This window comes from Wyeomyia smithii, chromosome 2, assembly GCF_029784165.1.
Source record: "Wyeomyia smithii strain HCP4-BCI-WySm-NY-G18 chromosome 2, ASM2978416v1, whole genome shotgun sequence".
Classification (NCBI taxonomy): Eukaryota; Metazoa; Arthropoda; class Insecta; order Diptera; family Culicidae; genus Wyeomyia; species Wyeomyia smithii.
Genome location: NC_073695.1, coordinates 99134702 through 99152350, shown reverse-complemented (window position 1 = coordinate 99152350; position 17649 = coordinate 99134702). Strand labels below are relative to the sequence as shown.

The 17649-nt window shown below is 39.3% G+C and overlaps 3 protein-coding genes across 8 annotated transcripts in view; 2 read left to right on the top strand and 1 right to left on the bottom strand.

The window, feature by feature from the left end:
- Positions 1 to 254: 254 nt before the first annotated feature.
- LOC129724256 (dosage compensation regulator) lies at positions 255 to 5588 on the bottom strand. Of its 2 annotated transcripts, XM_055678983.1 has the most exons (7): positions 5447 to 5588; positions 5181 to 5373; positions 4600 to 5116; positions 3586 to 3759; positions 1976 to 3513; positions 1416 to 1912; positions 255 to 1356 (listed from the first exon to the last, which is right to left on the bottom strand). In XM_055678983.1, exons 2-7 carry the CDS (start codon positions 5263 to 5265, stop codon positions 397 to 399), a joined length of 3771 nt encoding a protein of 1256 aa, XP_055534958.1. In that variant the 5' UTR covers positions 5266 to 5373; positions 5447 to 5588; the 3' UTR covers positions 255 to 396. The 2 variants fall into 2 exon arrangements, with proteins under 2 accessions (XP_055534958.1, XP_055534959.1); XM_055678984.1 differs by lacking the exons at positions 5181 to 5373; positions 5447 to 5588 and adding an exon at positions 4092 to 4167 and having other exon boundaries at positions 4600 to 4740.
- Positions 5589 to 11203: 5615 nt separating this feature from the next.
- On the top strand, positions 11204 to 12072 carry LOC129723655 (uncharacterized protein KIAA1143 homolog). The gene is made up of 3 exons (XM_055677992.1): positions 11204 to 11436; positions 11486 to 11612; positions 11671 to 12072. Exons 1-3 carry the CDS (start codon positions 11332 to 11334, stop codon positions 11841 to 11843), a joined length of 405 nt encoding a protein of 134 aa, XP_055533967.1. The 5' UTR covers positions 11204 to 11331; the 3' UTR covers positions 11844 to 12072.
- A 3338-nt stretch (positions 12073 to 15410) lies between these two features.
- LOC129721426 (MOG interacting and ectopic P-granules protein 1) overlaps positions 15411 to 17649 on the top strand; it is a 38311-nt gene continuing 36072 nt past the window's right edge. For 4 of the 5 annotated variants that reach the window (XM_055673983.1, XM_055673982.1, XM_055673981.1 and 1 more), the window contains exons 1-2: positions 15411 to 15767; positions 16218 to 16269. The gene's annotated coding sequence lies outside the window, so the exon portion shown is untranslated. Of the gene's footprint in view, positions 16151 to 16217; positions 16270 to 17649 lie in introns of all 5 variants that reach the window. The other variant, XM_055673980.1, reaches the window with a different exon arrangement.

Here is a 17649-nt window from a genome sequence, read left to right as displayed (position 1 = left end):
ACACATATCCAAGCCTGCACCGAATGACTCTTGTTTTCTGATTTCCCAACACTACGAAACCGATGCCTCGTTCCGCAATAAAACGAAAAAATTTAATGATTGTAAAGCAGAAGGTACCATTAAGAAGGTCGCTAAAGAGAGATTTATCGATCTATAAATTATTGTAATAGAGGGATTAGACTGTACTAGGTAATGTAGTTGTCCAAAGATGTCATTTTCTGATATGTACTTAAGAACAGAATAAAAACCCGCCGTTTCTGACTCATCAGATAGTTAATTTATTACTTTGTCAATAGTTGCAATCATTACAACATAGTTTCGAATTAAATTTTGGATACTTGTATCCAATAAGTTACTATGTGTCATTGTAAGTCAATAAAGAATAAACTGTTTCTCTTACCAACGTCGTTCTCCTCCACGTCCACCGCCAAAACCACCACCGCCAAAACCACCACCGCCGCCACCACTGTAGCCACCTCTACCACCGTAACCGCCGCCTCCCCCGCGATTTCCACCGTAACCCCCCCGTCCAAAGCCACCGCCGCTGCCTCCACCGTTACCGTTACCACCACTGTTGAAACCACCACCACGTCCACCTCCGAAGCGACTTCCCCCACCATTATCCGTTCGCGGGAACTTAGAGTTGGCTCGGGCTTGATCGAGCGGTGACAAACCTGTGTCGCGCTTGATTTCGAAATCCCCGGCGTCAAAGACACACAAATCCTTCACGACTTCCAGAAGATTTAGATATTTATCTTCCAACTGATTGGCATCCTCGGGACTCTCCGATATTCTTATTATAAGATCCTGCAAAACCGGCCGCAGCGTTACTATCAAAGCAGCCTGACGTGGGCTCATATCGTAATTGATCCAGTTATCGAGACGAACTACATTATCGACCCATTCGACCTTTTTGCAACCGAACAGCAGCAAATGAATCGGAGCCACCATTGACATGGATTTGCAAGCAACGGTTCTGGTACGAATTTTCTCCCCGAACACAAAGAATGGATGTGAAAATGTCACCTGCAGATTGCTACAGTTTACCGAAGTCTTATGGATCAGGGCAGCCTTCGATTCCGTAGTCAGAACTTTACGTTTCTCCTTGTGAGCGCAAACATTCGGATACAAACCGACACAGAGCAGCGACAGAACCATATCCAAACGTGGATCATCGTCGTCTTGACTAAAGCCCATCTCGACCATCGTCTCTTCTGGGAATCCTGCTTGGGACAATAATTCCAGCAGTTGCCGCTTCGCTTCGGAAATGACGCGAAGAGTAGGAAGCTGTAGACCTTTCCACTCGCAAAACTGGATTTCTGCCTCCTCGCCTCGACGACGTTTTTCACTCCACATCTAGAAAAATAAAAACACCTTAGTCATCGTATCTTTAATCAACCGTCAAATGATTTTACTCTATATGCTGTCAGCAATGCAACGTAATCTGAGTTCCGTTTTCCACTGAGTGCCTTTTGGTGAGTCATCAACCGACGTTGTCCAACGTCGAGCTGGAAAATTTCCGAAAAGGTACCAGAAAAAGCAGCTAGTGTTGCAATGGGATCGCAAACCCCGAACAGAGTACTCAGTATCATCATTTTGCCCAGCTTTGGTTCAATCGGCAAACGGGCCAATATTCTACCAAACGGCGTCAACTCTTCGGCGGCATCTAAGCACTTCATTTCTTTCAGCATTACTTCTGCCTCGATGACCGCATCCAGTGGCGGTGGTTCAATGGCTTTCGACAGAAACTGTCCAATTGAACCAAGTCGAAGTAACTTGATACTGAGGGCCAGCTCATGCAGCGGAGTACGGAACATTTCCGGAGTCATGTGTTCATCCAATTTCTCAAACCGAGCCCGCGAGCAAAGAGTGAAACACTTTCCCGGTCGAACGCGACCAGCACGACCTTTCCCTGTAAAATACGATAAACAAATAAGTAGATAATTTTACACATGTTGTTTTTTTTTTTACTTACTCTGTTCCAGGTTGGTCCGAGCTGCCCAAACAGTGGCATAGCTGGTCATGTTGTTGTGTGATGTAAACAGCTTCATTCTGGCCTTGCACACATCGATTACATACACAATATCATCAATCGTAATTGATGTTTCGGCTATGTTTGTCGCTAAAATTACCTTTCGCGTGTCCCCATAATGGGCAAACACTTTTCGCTGATCTTCCCTTGGAAGCTGAGAGTGCAACGGTAGGATTATACATTTAGAACCACTGAACTGTGGTTTCGATTGAAGATATTTCATTAGAGCGAATATCAAATTCCAACCGGGTAAAAATACCAACACAGCACCGGGAACGTTTTGGTTTTCAATATAATTAAGCAATCCTTCAATCAATTCGAATGAAACCTCAGATTCGGACATCCGTGCCATAGCGTTCTTAGTCTGGATAGAGTAACGTCTTTCGTCGATGACTTGGTTCAAATTAGATGTGTCAGTTTCACCGGTAAGTTTTAGCGTTGCGTCTCCTTCGCCAGCCTCATCGTCATCATCTTTGCCACCACGTTTACGTTTCTTGTTATCAGCCGGAGGAACAAAGTTCAACATTTGAATGCAATCCTCCAGAAAGAATTGCTCTACAGGGAATGCACTTCCTTCAACCTCAATGCAAGGGCAGTTACCAAAATATTCTGAGAACAGAGTTGTATCGATGGTGGCAGACATAAGAATCACTCGAAGATCCGGATAAGTATGCAACATATCACGAAGAACTACCAGAATGAAATCGCTGTTTACATCTCTTTCGTGAATTTCATCTACAATTACATGCGAAACACCGCGCAAACCGGCTTCCAACTTCCTCAGCAGTACTCCTATAGTACAGAACATAATCGATCCAAAGGGACGGGGTAGAGAAGATTCGAAACGCACCGAATATCCGACTGCTTCTCCCACATTCTCACAACGCTCGTTGGCAATACGCTCTGACACACTAATGGCGCTAATACGTCTAGGTTGCGTGACGCAGATGTTGCAAAGGGCACCTTGACCCGAATTTATGTAATCCTCCAGAATGTACTGTGCAATCTGAGTCGTTTTACCGCAACCAGTATTACCACGAATGAGCACCACCGGATTCTCGTTAATCGCTTCCATAATCTGACCTCGTACCTTCGCAATTGGAAGCCGTTCTCTCTCTCGCATACGTTCTTGAAGTTCCTGATCTTGTTGAATACGTTCCCGAGAGGCACTCAACAAATCGTTACTCAGTTGATCCAAAGTCGCAGTGGCCAGGTATCCCTCATCAATGTTACAGGCCACCCATGGATTCCAATTCGGCTGTGGTGGAGACCACGGAATAACCGATGCTGTTTGCTTCAAATTAATAGTCTGTGGTTTAAAATGAACATCGTCTGTCGAGTGCAACAGACTGATTGGTTCGTTGCTATCATTCTTGTACATCTGGACGGGTACAATTTCAATATCCCGCAAGCATTCCTCAATACGTTGTTCCAAGCTGGGTGAGATTCGTACTGGGAAAGGTTTCATCTGTTCTTGGCTTCTAGTTGACGGAAGAAAACGAAGAGTAAGGATGGGATAGTGGGACACGGTAAAACTTAACTGAAATACTTACTTGGCAGATTTGATGTTACCACTGTAGGCTTCAATAACACCCAAATGGAACAACTGTCGAACCAGCGAAAGCGCACAAGATTTACTTGCCGATTGCTTGTTCGAACCAGACTCTCGTCCTGTGATTGATCGACGCAACTGTTTCACAAAAATTGTCATCTCAGCCATAAAACTCCTGTGAATCGTAAAGCAAAATTTTAGATTTCAATTCGTTTATCAAACCCGACTCAATACAGTAAACAAAAGAGTACAACATGAATGACAAGCTATGAAAGCGCTATTTATCCACAGTAATTACCGCTATTTTGTTTACTAAAAAAGTGAATATGCAACGCTGAGAAAAAGTGAACTTTGCACTGAAATCTGAGATGGTATTACCAAAGGCCAGCGCTGAATTAGTTCTTCTTATCATGAGAAAAAACCTCTAACGCCGCATTTAATTAAAAAATGAAATAAAATGCCAGAAATATTTGTATTCCATAAAACTATAAAAACACCACTACTTACCGTATCGCATTGTTCTACCTCTCACGAGTACAGCTTTCGATAGTAAATAACCGTCATTGACGTTGTCATCACTTGTCTTGCAAACAATGCAAAAATAAATAATTAGAAAAGATCGCCTTGAACGGTTGCCTGAGATTTTGCAAAAACATCTGTTTTTTCAATCAGGTTTAACATCGATTCAGGAATATCCTAGCGAGCAAGAATTTTCCTCACGATATCAAACGTTTCTTCTCGAGGTTTTATCCACGGAAACCATTTCATTCGATCTTTTCGCGCCTACAAAGATGCATGTTTTTGTTTCGATTGCTGCACTCGTGACAATGCAAAAAAGTTATATAACTATTCATACATTTTAACAGTTCTGCCTCAAGAACAGTAAAATTTAAGCATAGATAATAAACACAACCAAAAATACCACATTTCTCCAAATTTCAAAAACAGAGAAATTAAGAGAAATGAAAACTACAGAAACAGAACATTGGTCTTCCATTTCTAGCAAAGTACTCACCTGGCATGATCCGGTCCAACAGCGGTGTATTTGTACTCCGGGTTTAACTTATTCAGCTGTAACCAGTGATTTAACTTAGCCTTGGCGTTTTCAATCGTCCAATTACCATGGATGCCTGCATTTACATCTAGCGATTCAGCAGATTCCATATTAGCTGCCTGCTCGGCCAGTTCCTCCTTTGTAGGAACGTATTCATTCCCCTCCCGTACGTACGGCCTATAGGCCTGGCCAAGATCGGACGGACCAAGGCCGCCTTGAAATACATTGGCCGGGTTTAGAGCCATCAGCGACGGTGGTCCTCCCGAAGCAGGAGCGTCACCCGGTCCCGCTGCGGGTGGTGCATCACAATCAGTTGGAACCTCCGAGGCAGCGATTTTGCCAACTCGGACTAAATAGTTCAGAAAATCTTTAGCCGCATTACGTTCCGAGTCTTTTTTGTTTGTGGAATTGCCGGCGCCCACGTAAGAAATCGAAGGTACACGCACTTCGCACAAGAAACGCTGTCGCTGCTTGGGACCTGAAATTTGTTTTCAAATCAAGATATATTCACTATGCTATAGTAAGGTTATAAAATCACTTACCCGTAGGTCTTACTTCAAATGCCGGAGATAAGTTATTCTTTTGACACCACTCGTAAAAGAAAGATTTTATATCTTTGGTCGCCATAATGCCGGTCAAGTTCCTTCAATGGAAAATCAATACTTGATGCAAATGTTTCTTGTTCCTAATTTTCAAGATATTTTGAATGTCCAAAGCAGAACACTTAATACACCGCTGTTGTTAGAGAAAATAAGATTATTTAGTTACAGTCTAAGGCACAAATTTTTCAAATAAAATCAAACACTACCTACGAGAAAGCCAAGCCACAATCGAACCGCACGAGAAAAAAAATCTAGGAATGTGCGATACTTTATCAATGGCGCGGGTATCGATACTTTTCTTTCGATATATCGAGTATTTGGCATCGATGCTTCAGCAACAGGGGCCTATAAACGTCAACATTTTGCCTACCAATCATAAATTCATTATGGCGGTAATATTTCATTTCAAATACTTACAAAACTTATCTTATTCGTTGAAAGTGCACATTGTACTAAAAACAAATGTTGAGCTCTTGTTTTTTTACATCTAAAACGACATTTACTCGAGAATAAGTCTACCGAAAAAATGGGACGTTTACTCTATTTCACTTGTTTTAGGACAAACCAACCAAAAAGTGGGTACCAGAATCAATGAGTGGTAGATGTAGTCAGCCTTTACACCAGAGAGACGCCGAGACACTCACCGTTAAAGCAACTGTCAACATCAAAACGGGCGAGTTGTATAATTTTGCATTGCCGTCATCCGTTTTGATGTTGACAGTTGCTTTAACGGTGAGTGTCTCGGCGTCTCTCTGGTGTATAGGCTGACTAGGTAGATGAAAAATGTATGGAGTTTGACAGCCACAAGAGCCCCCTGTTCAGCAAGCAATATTATCGGATATCGATATATTTTCATTTGATACTCGAAAAATATCGGAAGAAAATTCGCGTTGGCGGTGTTGCTGATATTTGCATGTGAAAACATGAGAAATAAGGAAGGAAATATTCTTTTGTTGTCACGCACATTATGACAATTACATACGAGATTTCCCGCAGGTGCAAAAACCCTTGAAAATCTCTTCTAACGGTCTCAACACCGTCAACACGAATTTGTGGAATTTGTGCGACGAAGAGCAAACAAAACAGCGCGATTTTTGTATCTTTCTCAAACCGTGGCTTTGAAGCATGCACACGTAAATTCGCTATCGATGAACTGAAAAGTTTACAACACAAATTGTTTTTTTGTGAAAATATTTTTTTTTATTTTTTCTACTTCTTTCATGCCCGACGAAGATAGTTTTAGCACGAAAAGATTCAGCGACTTCTTTACTTAGAAATCAGTGCCAACGGTGCTAGGAAAAAAAATTTACTTTCGGAAAACCGGTTTTTCGAGATATGCTCCGAAACTAAAAAAATTTATGAATATTTGAACAGAATTTTAATAGTCATTGGTTCAAAGTTCATAAAATTACTTTCACAAGTCATCTTTATGGTTTTGGGTGTTATGGGGATATGCCCCCGAAATATTCCTTCCAGAACAGATCCTTCTGGGGCTTTTAGTGGCCATAGAAACAATGAAATACCAATAATACATCCAATATTTTCAGAACCACGATAATCGCTCTTTCGTTTTTATGTTGATAGTTGCCTTAACGATGAGTGCTTTCTTTTCTCTAATATACAGTTTTCTCTAGCGGCGTATACAGTAGTGTGGGTTTTCCCTGACTGTCCGTGATACTTATCACTAGAATCGACAATCGTAAAATCGTCGAGAAAATGAATATTAATAAAATATGAATGATTGTCCCTAGGTTTTTCTTGTTGCAAATTTTTCATTTATATATCGTTAAATCTTTGGAGTGAGTCACAGCTACGATCCTTTCATTGTAGATAATCTCTGGACACTGTTGCGCCGGAAGGTTGGTGTTGTTATTCGAACCAACAAGCAGCATATTTTTCAACCCCTGCGTTTGTGTTTTTATGTGAATCATGACCTTCACCAATCGCATGTTGTCTTCTAGTTGATTTCCATCAACTCCCCGAAATTCAAGGAATTTACATTTGATTGATTCCATTTTAAATGAATTTACTGTTTTATCTATCACCGTTGAAAATATATGATCCATTTGAAAATTTGGAAAATTGATTATGCTTATAAACAAACCGATGCAACTCTCTCACAAGCAAAACTGCCTGATTCTCGGTTTCGTTCGTTTTCTCTTTCTGCATTTCACCCGTTTCGATATTGCGATAATATTGAAATATCGATACTTTCATTGCGATAAATTTGTTACTTGATATCGAATCGTTTCAATATATCGCGATACCAAATATCGATACCTTTGCGTCCGATTCCCATCCCTAGAAAAATCTCTATAATCCAGAGATGCCAGATGTTTTTGAAAAATGTCTGCAACTGCTCGAAAAACCGGAAACATGTACTCGAAATCCGAAAAATATCTATCCGTGATCCGAAAAAAATTCGCCGCGCAGGCAAAAGTCTGTAAAAATCTGCAAACATTTTAAGAAAATCTGCGCAAATATAAGGAGACTCTGATATAAATCTGTAGAAACCGTGGAAAAACTGCAAATATCTGCAAATCAATAAATATCTGCACACGGACGCCAAAAATCTGCGTTTTGCAGACAAATCTGCTCATTTGGTATCCCTGCTATAATCAGACCGGCGCAGAGATGCCAGATGTTTTTGGAAAATGTCTTAAATTCAGGGGGAATCTATCTGTCAAATATCGTGTAACCGTGACCAGCATATTTGGCAACAAGGCGTCCGGTTGTTTTGGTTTTTGTCGTTTTGATTGAAGTAAAATTTAGTAGAAATGTAACGTTCTTTTCTAACAAAACACTAGAAATCGCGGAAAACTTTTATTCATACTGCGTTGCGTAGTGAAATTTGGTGGCAGCCGCCTGCAATTAGCTGAAAATAATGAAGTTTCCTCGCCACACATGAAATCTTTTAAACATCATGGACCAGAGTTGATCTGCGATAACGCACACATATATGAATTTTGACAGCAGCAAATCCCCCCTGCTTAAATTGCTCGAAAATCTGAATATCTGCTTGAAATCTGAAAAAAATCTATCCGGAGCCGGAGTACTTATGTAGTGTACTATCTACTTTCAAACTTCGAAAAAATAATGTATCTCTTTTCTAACTATTAAAAAGTACGATGTTTGTTAAGGGCGAACTTTATATCAAAACGAAGTAGAATGAGGAATACGCCCTTTTTGTTGTTCAAGTTAGTAAGAGGCGAAACTCGACTTCGTCTTGATGAATGGGCGGAATCAAATACAAATACAAATAAAACCAAAACACGATCAAAACCGAAATCTTTTAACGTCGGCAATGATATCAAAAGTGACTTTTTATTGTTGTATTTAGATACTAGAACTACCGATCGAAAAAGATTTGTTTTTCGCGCTTCTGGATCCGGATTGCATCCAAGTTGCGATCGATCACACATACATAAAAGTGTCATACACGGTAAGAGTCAAAAACCCATTAATGGGTACTTCTTCAACCATTTCGCCAAAAAGTGAGCCAACCCATTTAGTGGGTAAACTCGATTTACCCATTAACGGGTATACCGATTAAACGTCAAAAACTGGATACAATTTCACTCATTTTGAGATATGAATTTTCTCAAGGAAATGGGTGAAATTTTACCCATTATAAAACAAACGGAAATTTTGTGAAATTTTTGTCAAGAAATAAAAAGTAAAAAGAGAGTGAAATCAATTATTTTTAATTTTTTGCAAAAATGAATCTTATTTATGAATACAGGAGTATTTCATCTGCTATCATCAATTGTCAGAATCGTTATTCTCTGCAACAAAGCCAATACCATACGGATAGTGAACATTCTTGACCTAATATAAAAAAATCTCACATTGTAAAATTCAATACTTGATATAACATACTCTCTACCTTACAACTTCTTATACGACGCAGTATCAAATCTCTTTTAAAGTCCTTCCATGGCAATTGTGACAAGTAATAAACAAAACAGATCGTGGAAGTAACGCGTGCGAACAAATCGACAGTAGTATCGAAGTATTTATTCACCCATTAATGGGTAAACAAACGACCCCTTTTTTCTAAGAACATGTCTTTCTAATGCGTACAATTTTACCCATTTCACATTTTTAAATTTACCCATTTTTTTGACAGCCGCATATGACAGAAAAAAATGTGTACAACAATACCCATTAATGGGTTTTCGACTCTTACCGTGTAAGTTGAAAACAGACTGAAATCAGCTAATCGCAACTGTCTCGTGGATTGCCTTTTTAGTTATTAGTAGAGTTAGTTTTATTCGTTTCTGTGTAACCTGAATAAACGTGTAATATTGTGATGAGCATGTGTGATACAGGGCTGCCAAGTATACGGATTTTTCTGTTTTATGCAGATTTTTTGACCACGATATAGAAATGAAGAATACAGAATTCATACAGAATTTTGATTTTTTATACAGATTTTTACAGAATTTCAGCTATCGATTTTTTTAAAGTTTCGGTGTGAAACTGTGGTGTTTTACAAAATGTTCGTACTAAAGCACTGGTAGCTCTGCCTCACAAATATTTTATCCGAACATCAGTTTTCAGTTTTTCGAATGCGTTTCCCGCATAACCGCCAAACTAGTCGATTCGGTTTTCAAAAGGGGATGGCTGCCCTATCTGAACTCCACACTTTTGACAGTAGGCAACATATCGGGGCTTTATTTAAAAATAAAGCCCCGAGGCAGACGCCCAGCAAAAGTTCCATATACTTATCACTTTTGTCGGGAAGACTTGTTCGAGGCGAATGACCAACACATGGTTAAAACCTCGTTATTAATATAATAAATAAATAAATAAAATAGTCGGGAAGGCTCTTCACTCATTCAACATAGAAAGAGATAGCATGTTGCCATCCCCTTGGGTTTTCACAAGCAGTTCCAAATGGAAATTTGTATCCAGCTTTCCACGAGCGGACAGTGCACGTAGCCCATTTTGACGTTTTATGTAGGTCAGAGAATTTTCAATCGCAGTAACGGAGTGAAAGACATGAAAATTTTGCAACGTAGCATAGCAACTTAAATAAACAGATTTGTTTATTATGATCCGCGCATGCGCACGAAGAAATTAAAATAACAAAACGCCCATTGTTTGTTGAAGTTGCTACGCTACGTTACGATGTTGTGATATTTTCTACTCCGTTACTGCGATTGAAAATTCCCTGACCTACAGAAAACGTCAAAAAGGGCTGCATGCACTGTCCGCCATTACCGCTCGTGGAAAGCTGGATAGGTGCGAGTAGGCTTTAAAATCTGTTTCTTCGTCCAACGTGGAACACACTTAAATTTTTTTGCCGGGTCTCGGTAATTTATTGCCGAGAACGGCACCACTGAGTGCTCGATTAAGAAAAAAATGACAGCTGTCACATACTCGGATTTTAAATATTTTGTGCCGAAATTTCAGTTTGGTGAACCCGTGAACCATGATTTACGAAAAAATGTGACAGCTGTCATTTTTTTTTCATCCGAGCACTCAGTGGTGCAGTTCTCGGCAATAAATTACCGAGACCCGGCACTAAAATTTAAGTGTGAATATTTGCGCCTAATTGTTATTGTAATTTCACTTGCGTTAACGAAAACCAACGCTTTTCTTTTGCTCTTTTATTATTTCTGTTCGACTTCTACTGGACGTCCAGCATTTAACTAAGCGGGAACTTGCTTTTCTTCGATTTCTTCTGGACATCCGATATTTGGCTAAGCGGGAAAAATACCTGATTCGAGAATACATAGGAAAAAACACGGTTATAGACCTGAGTTATCTTTCAGGATTGTTTCCCAACCTTTTAACGGTTTTAGGCGAAATTTAAGGTCCGATTCCAAGCCTAACTACCACAACCTCAAGCACTTGTAGGCACACGAATAAAATACAGAAAAATACAGATTTATTTACGAGTGCATACAGAGTTTTTAAAATAAAATCTGGCAGCTCTGGTGTGACATTTGATTGAGAGTTTATCAATTTTGTTTAAGCTGTGTATGTTTGTTTACTTGCCTGCAATAATATTTCGGTTCTCATTTGCGTCATATAATTAATTCATACACTTAGGAAAGTACTTAAGCTGTAAATACTAATTATTATGTCAAAACGTAATGTAGCATTTATTAAACCTGAAGAGCCTGATTTCCTGAAACGACTGAAAGCACAAATCGGCTACAAAGAGGGTCCGACCGTTGAAACAAAGGTAAAGTAAATTTGAAGAAGCAAACGCAAATTCAATAAGTATCTTTTAGAGACAACAAGTACAGAACCTGGATGATTCGGATGAAGAATATGATGAACGAGAAGATGAGAAACCACAGGTTGTAGTTTTAAAAGCAGGTGATTTGACAGCGGAAGAGGCCGCCAGTGCTGAAAAAGGTATCATTATCATCATTAAGACATCTAAGCGGCTCATCAAAACATTGTTTCGTTACAGAGGAAAGTGAGAAACCGGCAGATCTAAGTAAAAAAATAGTTTTTAAGTCTAGAAAGGCAAAAAAGGATGATCTTACGGAAACACCACTAAGGGAAAGACAGAAAAAAAGCCACAAAGACACCAAAAGTAAACTTTCGTTTATGGGTGATGATGATGAGGATGATGACGGGTAAGTGATGAAGAAATTAAGATTTGAAAGTATAAAATAAATGTAATTGTAAGGTACACATAACGTTATTTAAACTGTGAACAGGCCTTGCTGAAAAATTCTAGGTCACGATATTCACAATAACAATAGTTTATCAATAAATATTGCTTAATTACTCTGTGCTCTTAACCATATCAAAACTCGAACTAGAAAAAAATAGGTTTAACAAATAAAGTCCTGCTTATTTTGAAATATTCAGACGAGATTTACATTAACCTAAAAACCTAATTTGTAAGAAATCTCGCCAAACATGTGAAAAGGGCCCATGTGTCATATGGACACAATCCATTTTTTTTGTTTTTTGAATAATACATGCGAAATCTGCGCTTACCAAAAAGGTTTGTTGATAAAAGAATTTACTTCTCATCAAACAACCTTATTTGTACGGGTATATTAAGCTTGTATTCATTGAAAAACGTGAAATTGTGGCTTGTTTACATATGGTACATGGGCCCTCCAGACATGTATGGCGAGAAATTTGAGATAGTCGTTTTTGATCAATTTTGATTTCAAAATCTTTTTGTTGTGCAATTATTTATCAAACAAAAAAAAATTTCTAAAACAGCGGTTCTCAACCTTTTTTTGTCCGCGTACCTCTTGGCGATATTTTCCAGGCTTGGAATGTTCACGCAGAGTGGGGGAGAGTAGTGGTAGATCATGTTGTGGTAGTCTAGTTCGGGTTTCAAAATGAACTGTGATTTGTTTGATTGCTACAGTCATGTTTCAAGAGCAAGTTTGAACAAATAAAGTATTTTCAAAAAAATGCTCTGTCCGCCATTACTGATTATTTTTTCGCGTACCCCCTGAGGGCTCTCGCGTACCCGCAGGCGTACGCTATCGCTCGTTCGGACTAAACTAGGGGATCACCCCTACGAGTCAGTAGACCTAGGAATACGAACGATCCTATACAAAGGTAATTTCTGTGGGAGGCCTGCCCCCCGCAGTGGCCGGCGCTTCCGACGGCGGGTCGCCGGCGTACACTCGCGGCCTTCGACCATCTCGCCCTGAATCATCTAGGAAACGTGTACAAGAATCAAGTGCGTATAGATTCAAATGTTGCCGAAAATCAATTTTCCATTGCACAAATCAATTAATACTCAAACATTGAACTCTGTCACCTTATAAAGATTCGCTATTCATGAGTCCGAATTTTTCAACGATTATGATTCAAGTTACAAAAGTTTCAGTCTTTCATGTTTCAGCCTTTCGTTCATTCAGCCTTTTGGGGTTTCTGCCTTTTGTGCATTCAGCCTTTCGTTATGATACACATTTTTCAGCTTTTCGAGTTTCAGCCTTTCGGTTTCAGCCTTTTGAGTTTCAGCCTTTCGTTACTAACCCATTTTTTCAGAAACACAAAATTATTATCAAAATCAAATTTTGCCGAAGACTTCACACCGATCAAACAAACCGTTTTGGCCCTTAAAATATTTGTAATCATCCCTACCTTCCCAATGGAGCACTATGTGTATCTTGTTCTCCAACGCGACAACGCGATCTCGTGAGTGAATACTATACAATATAGCTAGGTAGGTACATATGCGTAAACCATCAAAAATCATTGCTTACTTCATGTTTGAATTATATTGATCAACTTTTAAAAAAATCTTTAGAGAATCAAACAATAAGTTGCGGGTGAAACCAACATTCACTTAAAATCCTTCGCCAATGGCCTCTGACAAAAGATTCAAACTAACGACATCCCGCTCGCCAACGAGGATTCTACTACGACTGAAGAAAAATTATAAAATAATTATGGAATAGGTACCTACTCATTGGAATAAAAAACTTACAATCACTGCAGCATTTTAAGAGCAGAGTCTTAGGTTTACTTATCATACTCATAGTGTTTGGGTGAATAATGTTGTTATTTGAGCCGTTGCGGAACAGAGTGGTCTAAAGACCGTTTTTTCGAAAATGAGTTTTTTGCATAAACCGCATCAACTCAAGAAGCTGCATTTGGGATATTAAGAAAATTTCGAAAAATCAAACTTTAAAGCTGATTTATACCGTGTTGAAATTTCGTCCGAAACAGAATCGCCATTCTGTTTCGGAACAGAGTGATCTATGTGCATAAATCGGTGTAATACTATCATGTTACCAGTAACATGTAGCATATTACATGTGATAAGTAACATGTCACTTGTGTTGTACATGTCACACGTGATATGTAACATGTTACACGTAATGTAACACTAAAAATAGAACGTGAAATATTATTGCGACTTTCACACCAAATTGGACTACCTCGAAATACACGATTATCACAGTCGAATCTCGCACACGATTTCGCAGTGTGGATGATAAGTATCGATACTAGCGATATCGAAACGCTTGACAAAAACATTTTATTATATAGACAAAAAAAAATCTCTATCATGGCTGCTACCTCGGTAGGTTAATAAGAAATCACTCCAGCAATGGTCAGTGCTTGATACCTATATATATATTAATAAAGTATACTTGAAACCGTGAGGTCTGGTATCGATACAATGACAATCGAGAAAGTATCGATACTCAGTATCACCCAATCAATCATGTAACACTTAGTTTTGTTTTAATATTCAACCTAATTTTCAACTAAAGCTGCCCATAAATATATACTTAATGTTGCAAATGAAAAATAAAACAAGCAATGAACACAAACAAACCGCCACTGCGCTACTGAGGTGTCAAATTGATAGAGCGAAATAAGAAATTGGGCAATGAATGATTATCACAGAAGTCTAAATAGTCATGCAAGGGGCAATATGTAATATGTAACATGTGTACATATAATGTTACACGTGCCATCTTAAATGTGACATGCTATATGTATCATATAACATGTAACACTAGCCATTTTATACGAGTTACCGTCATTTTCTTTGTCATATACATACCGGGTTTGTGTACATAGACCACTCTGTTCCGAAACGATTCGAGGATTCCAGTGAATATATATATGAAGTCAGAGTGGTCTATGTACATTGGTGAGACAAAATCACTTATTTCGCAAAGAAACTGTTAATTTTATGCATGCTGATGTTAAACAACTTAATAACCTTTATATTAGAACATTTTGTTTGAAAGAATCCGTTGAACAGAATTTTATTCAGAGATTTTTCGAGTGGCACATAGACCACTCTAATCTGCAACGGCTCATTTTATAGATACTATCCAATATTGTTTAATTAATTTCAATTTGTGATATTTAAAGGGGCATTTTTGATTTGAGATAATATAGGTATATTATCAATTCTTTCACATTTTTATCATGAGTAAAGCTAGTAAATTGACCCATATTGTTCTACATGAAGACCAGATATGATCCTTCCGTGAAAGCATAAAGTGATTGGAAGGGTGCTGCATAACCGTTACTGTGATTGTATGCACTTCCGGTCGATCGTACTCACGAGCCTATCGCTAAAGCTAAAAACTGCCGAAAAGCGCCACTGGATGGCGCACGTTACAAAATATCGCACTTCCTGTTTGGCTCGACGGATTTTGCAATATTCGGCAGCGCTGCCGCCCCAAACGTCAATGTACTGTCAGTCACAGACCAACACTCGTACCGTTCAGCCGTCTCTCTCGGTACACGCAAGTATACGCGCATTTTCATACATATATGAGTATCGGGAAACAGTAGTGAAGGAGCAGCTTTGACTGTGAACCGTGCATCGGACCAGGGCGAGTGAGTGAGCGAGAAGCTGACGCCATTTTATGTTTTTTGCGCTTCCACTCACGGTGTGGAAAGGGGTCTCCGTTTTCGACCGTCGCTGAGTTGAGTTGGTGTTCTGCTGTGCAGTTTTGTGAACTCCTCTCGCAGCTGGGGGATAAAAAAACGCAATTTTCCGATCGAGTACCGTTGTGAATGTGATGAAAAGTGCGGCAAAGTGAAGTTTCACGAAAGGTACGGTGTTTTCAGATGCATTTGATCGGTTTCGACCCGTTTTGGTGGGTGTTTTTGGCAAATCAAAATCGATGGGCCATTTTTTTTCTTGACGATTGTGAAAAGTCTCGGAGAAGCATGTACAACAATGATCTCTAGCTTCGGCCGAAGTTGGCGGTAGAAAGTGTCGTTGTGTGAGTGCTGGCTACTGTCAGTTTTGCGTGGAAATTCGACGATCGCACGAGTCGTGCTTGGCGGTGTGTGTTCTGATAGGGGCGAATGTTTGGCAGTAGGTCAGCGTTGGCAAATTGATTGAAATCTGTAGTGATTACCGGAGTTTGTGATTATCTTGCACAATACTTGAAGCAAACAGTAAATGTTCTCTAAGGACAGAGTTGTTTTACGTCAGTGTTTTTTGTAGATTCTGAGTGCTGTGATACCAAAATAAATTCCCTTCATTTACTATTTCAGTTAAAAAGAATTGTGGTTGGTGCTATCAATCGTCCGTAACTTGTTAAGAAATGTGAGTATTTTTGTTTTTTCTTAGCTTGTAGTTGATTGTAGTTGATTACATCAATATTCAATTTGATAGTCATATGAAAATGAGATGACATGATGTTTAAAAATAAATGTTTTGAAATGATTCATTACTTCAGGAGTACACAAAAAAAATTCATAAATTGCGGTTTGATTTCTGAACTTGTTGGGCGTTTTTAGTCCATAGTGCTTTTTTTATGGCATAGAAAGCAGGATGTGCCAAAAACGAATACATACAACTTTTCCACTGTATCAACCCTTATTTTTCAGTACTATGTTGGACTTCTCTACAAGGTTGGATGTGAATAACCGATAATAATTTGTTTATTATGTTAATCACTGATTATTTGTACAAAACATCAATTATATTTGAGCTAATTGATATTTCGTAGCCTTATTCAATGGTCCAAGATTAAGTGAGGTTCTAAGTAGTGCATCACTTTTTGTTTTCAGGCTTAAGATTGCTATATTCATGAGTAGATTTTCCCATAAATCTGCGCTTTGAGCTATCGCACTGCTCGTGCTTTGGCAACACTGCCGGACAGCATGTGCCGACGAATGAACGATTGTTGCGGGGTGGATCGCTGCCTAGCCACTGCAGGAAGGGGTTCGCCTGTTTGTGGGGAGAGTGGCGGAGTGTTGTGTAGTTTTTAAAAACAGCGCTCTGCACTGGGGCCCAGCGAGACTCCGTTTAATAAATTCAAGATGGCGACCGGGGGCAATTAAGCTGTAACCAGGTCCTAAAACAGTCCGGAATCACCGGATTTCCGGCATTCCCGGCAGATTCGCAGTGAAAACAAACCAAAACTTGTATGTGTTGACACTGATTCGGCTTTCTGTAGGGAGCTATTGGTAGTAGTGTGTTACGAGTTTGAACTCGTCCCGACCGCGGCTGCTGTTATTGCTCTCGCGTTTTCTTTCCGATTGCAGCGCACAGCTGATTATATACAAATATCACACGTTTCCCCTTGCAATTAGCTGCTGCTGAATGTTTATTTCTATCAATTAGGCAGTTTTCGATGAATTTACTCCCGCAGAATGTTCCCCAAAGGATAACACTGCAAAGGTCATCCAGAAATTGAGCCTCGTCTTGTGGAACTTTTCATTCACTAGTTTGGTAACTCGAAGTTTTCCTCAGAATCCCCTTAGTAAATATGCATTGTTTACGTTTTTTTCCTTCTATGCATGAAAACATTTGGTTTTTGTCGAGATATGCTTAATTTTTAATAGTGGAAATGGTTGAAAAATTCTTATAATGACTACCTCTCCACTCCGCTTTGTACGAATCAGCGCACAAAGAGCAGCCACATCGGAGGGCTGAGCACCAGTTTGTGAAAAATTTTCCTCCACACAGTCTATGAGTTGC

Bases quoted from the DNA above. Each gene is read 5' to 3' on its own strand.
- LOC129723655 (XM_055677992.1), top strand. From the start codon at position 11,332: ATGTCAAAACGTAATGTAGCATTTATTAAACCTGAAGAGCCTGATTTC. The intron at 11,437-11,485 runs GTAAAGTAAATT...AGTATCTTTTAG, and splicing joins GTCCGACCGTTGAAACAAAG to AGACAACAAGTACAGAACCT. The intron at 11,613-11,670 runs GTATCATTATCA...GTTTCGTTACAG, and splicing joins GGCCGCCAGTGCTGAAAAAG to AGGAAAGTGAGAAACCGGCA.
- LOC129724256 (XM_055678983.1), bottom strand. From the start codon at position 5,265: ATGGCGACCAAAGATATAAAATCTTTCTTTTACGAGTGGTGTCAAAAG. The intron at 3,760-4,599 runs GTGAGTACTTTG...TACGATTCACAG, and splicing joins GTTGGACCGGATCATGCCAG to GAGTTTTATGGCTGAGATGA. The intron at 1,357-1,415 runs GTAAAATCATTT...TTATTTTTCTAG, and splicing joins CATTGCTGACAGCATATAGA to ATGTGGAGTGAAAAACGTCG.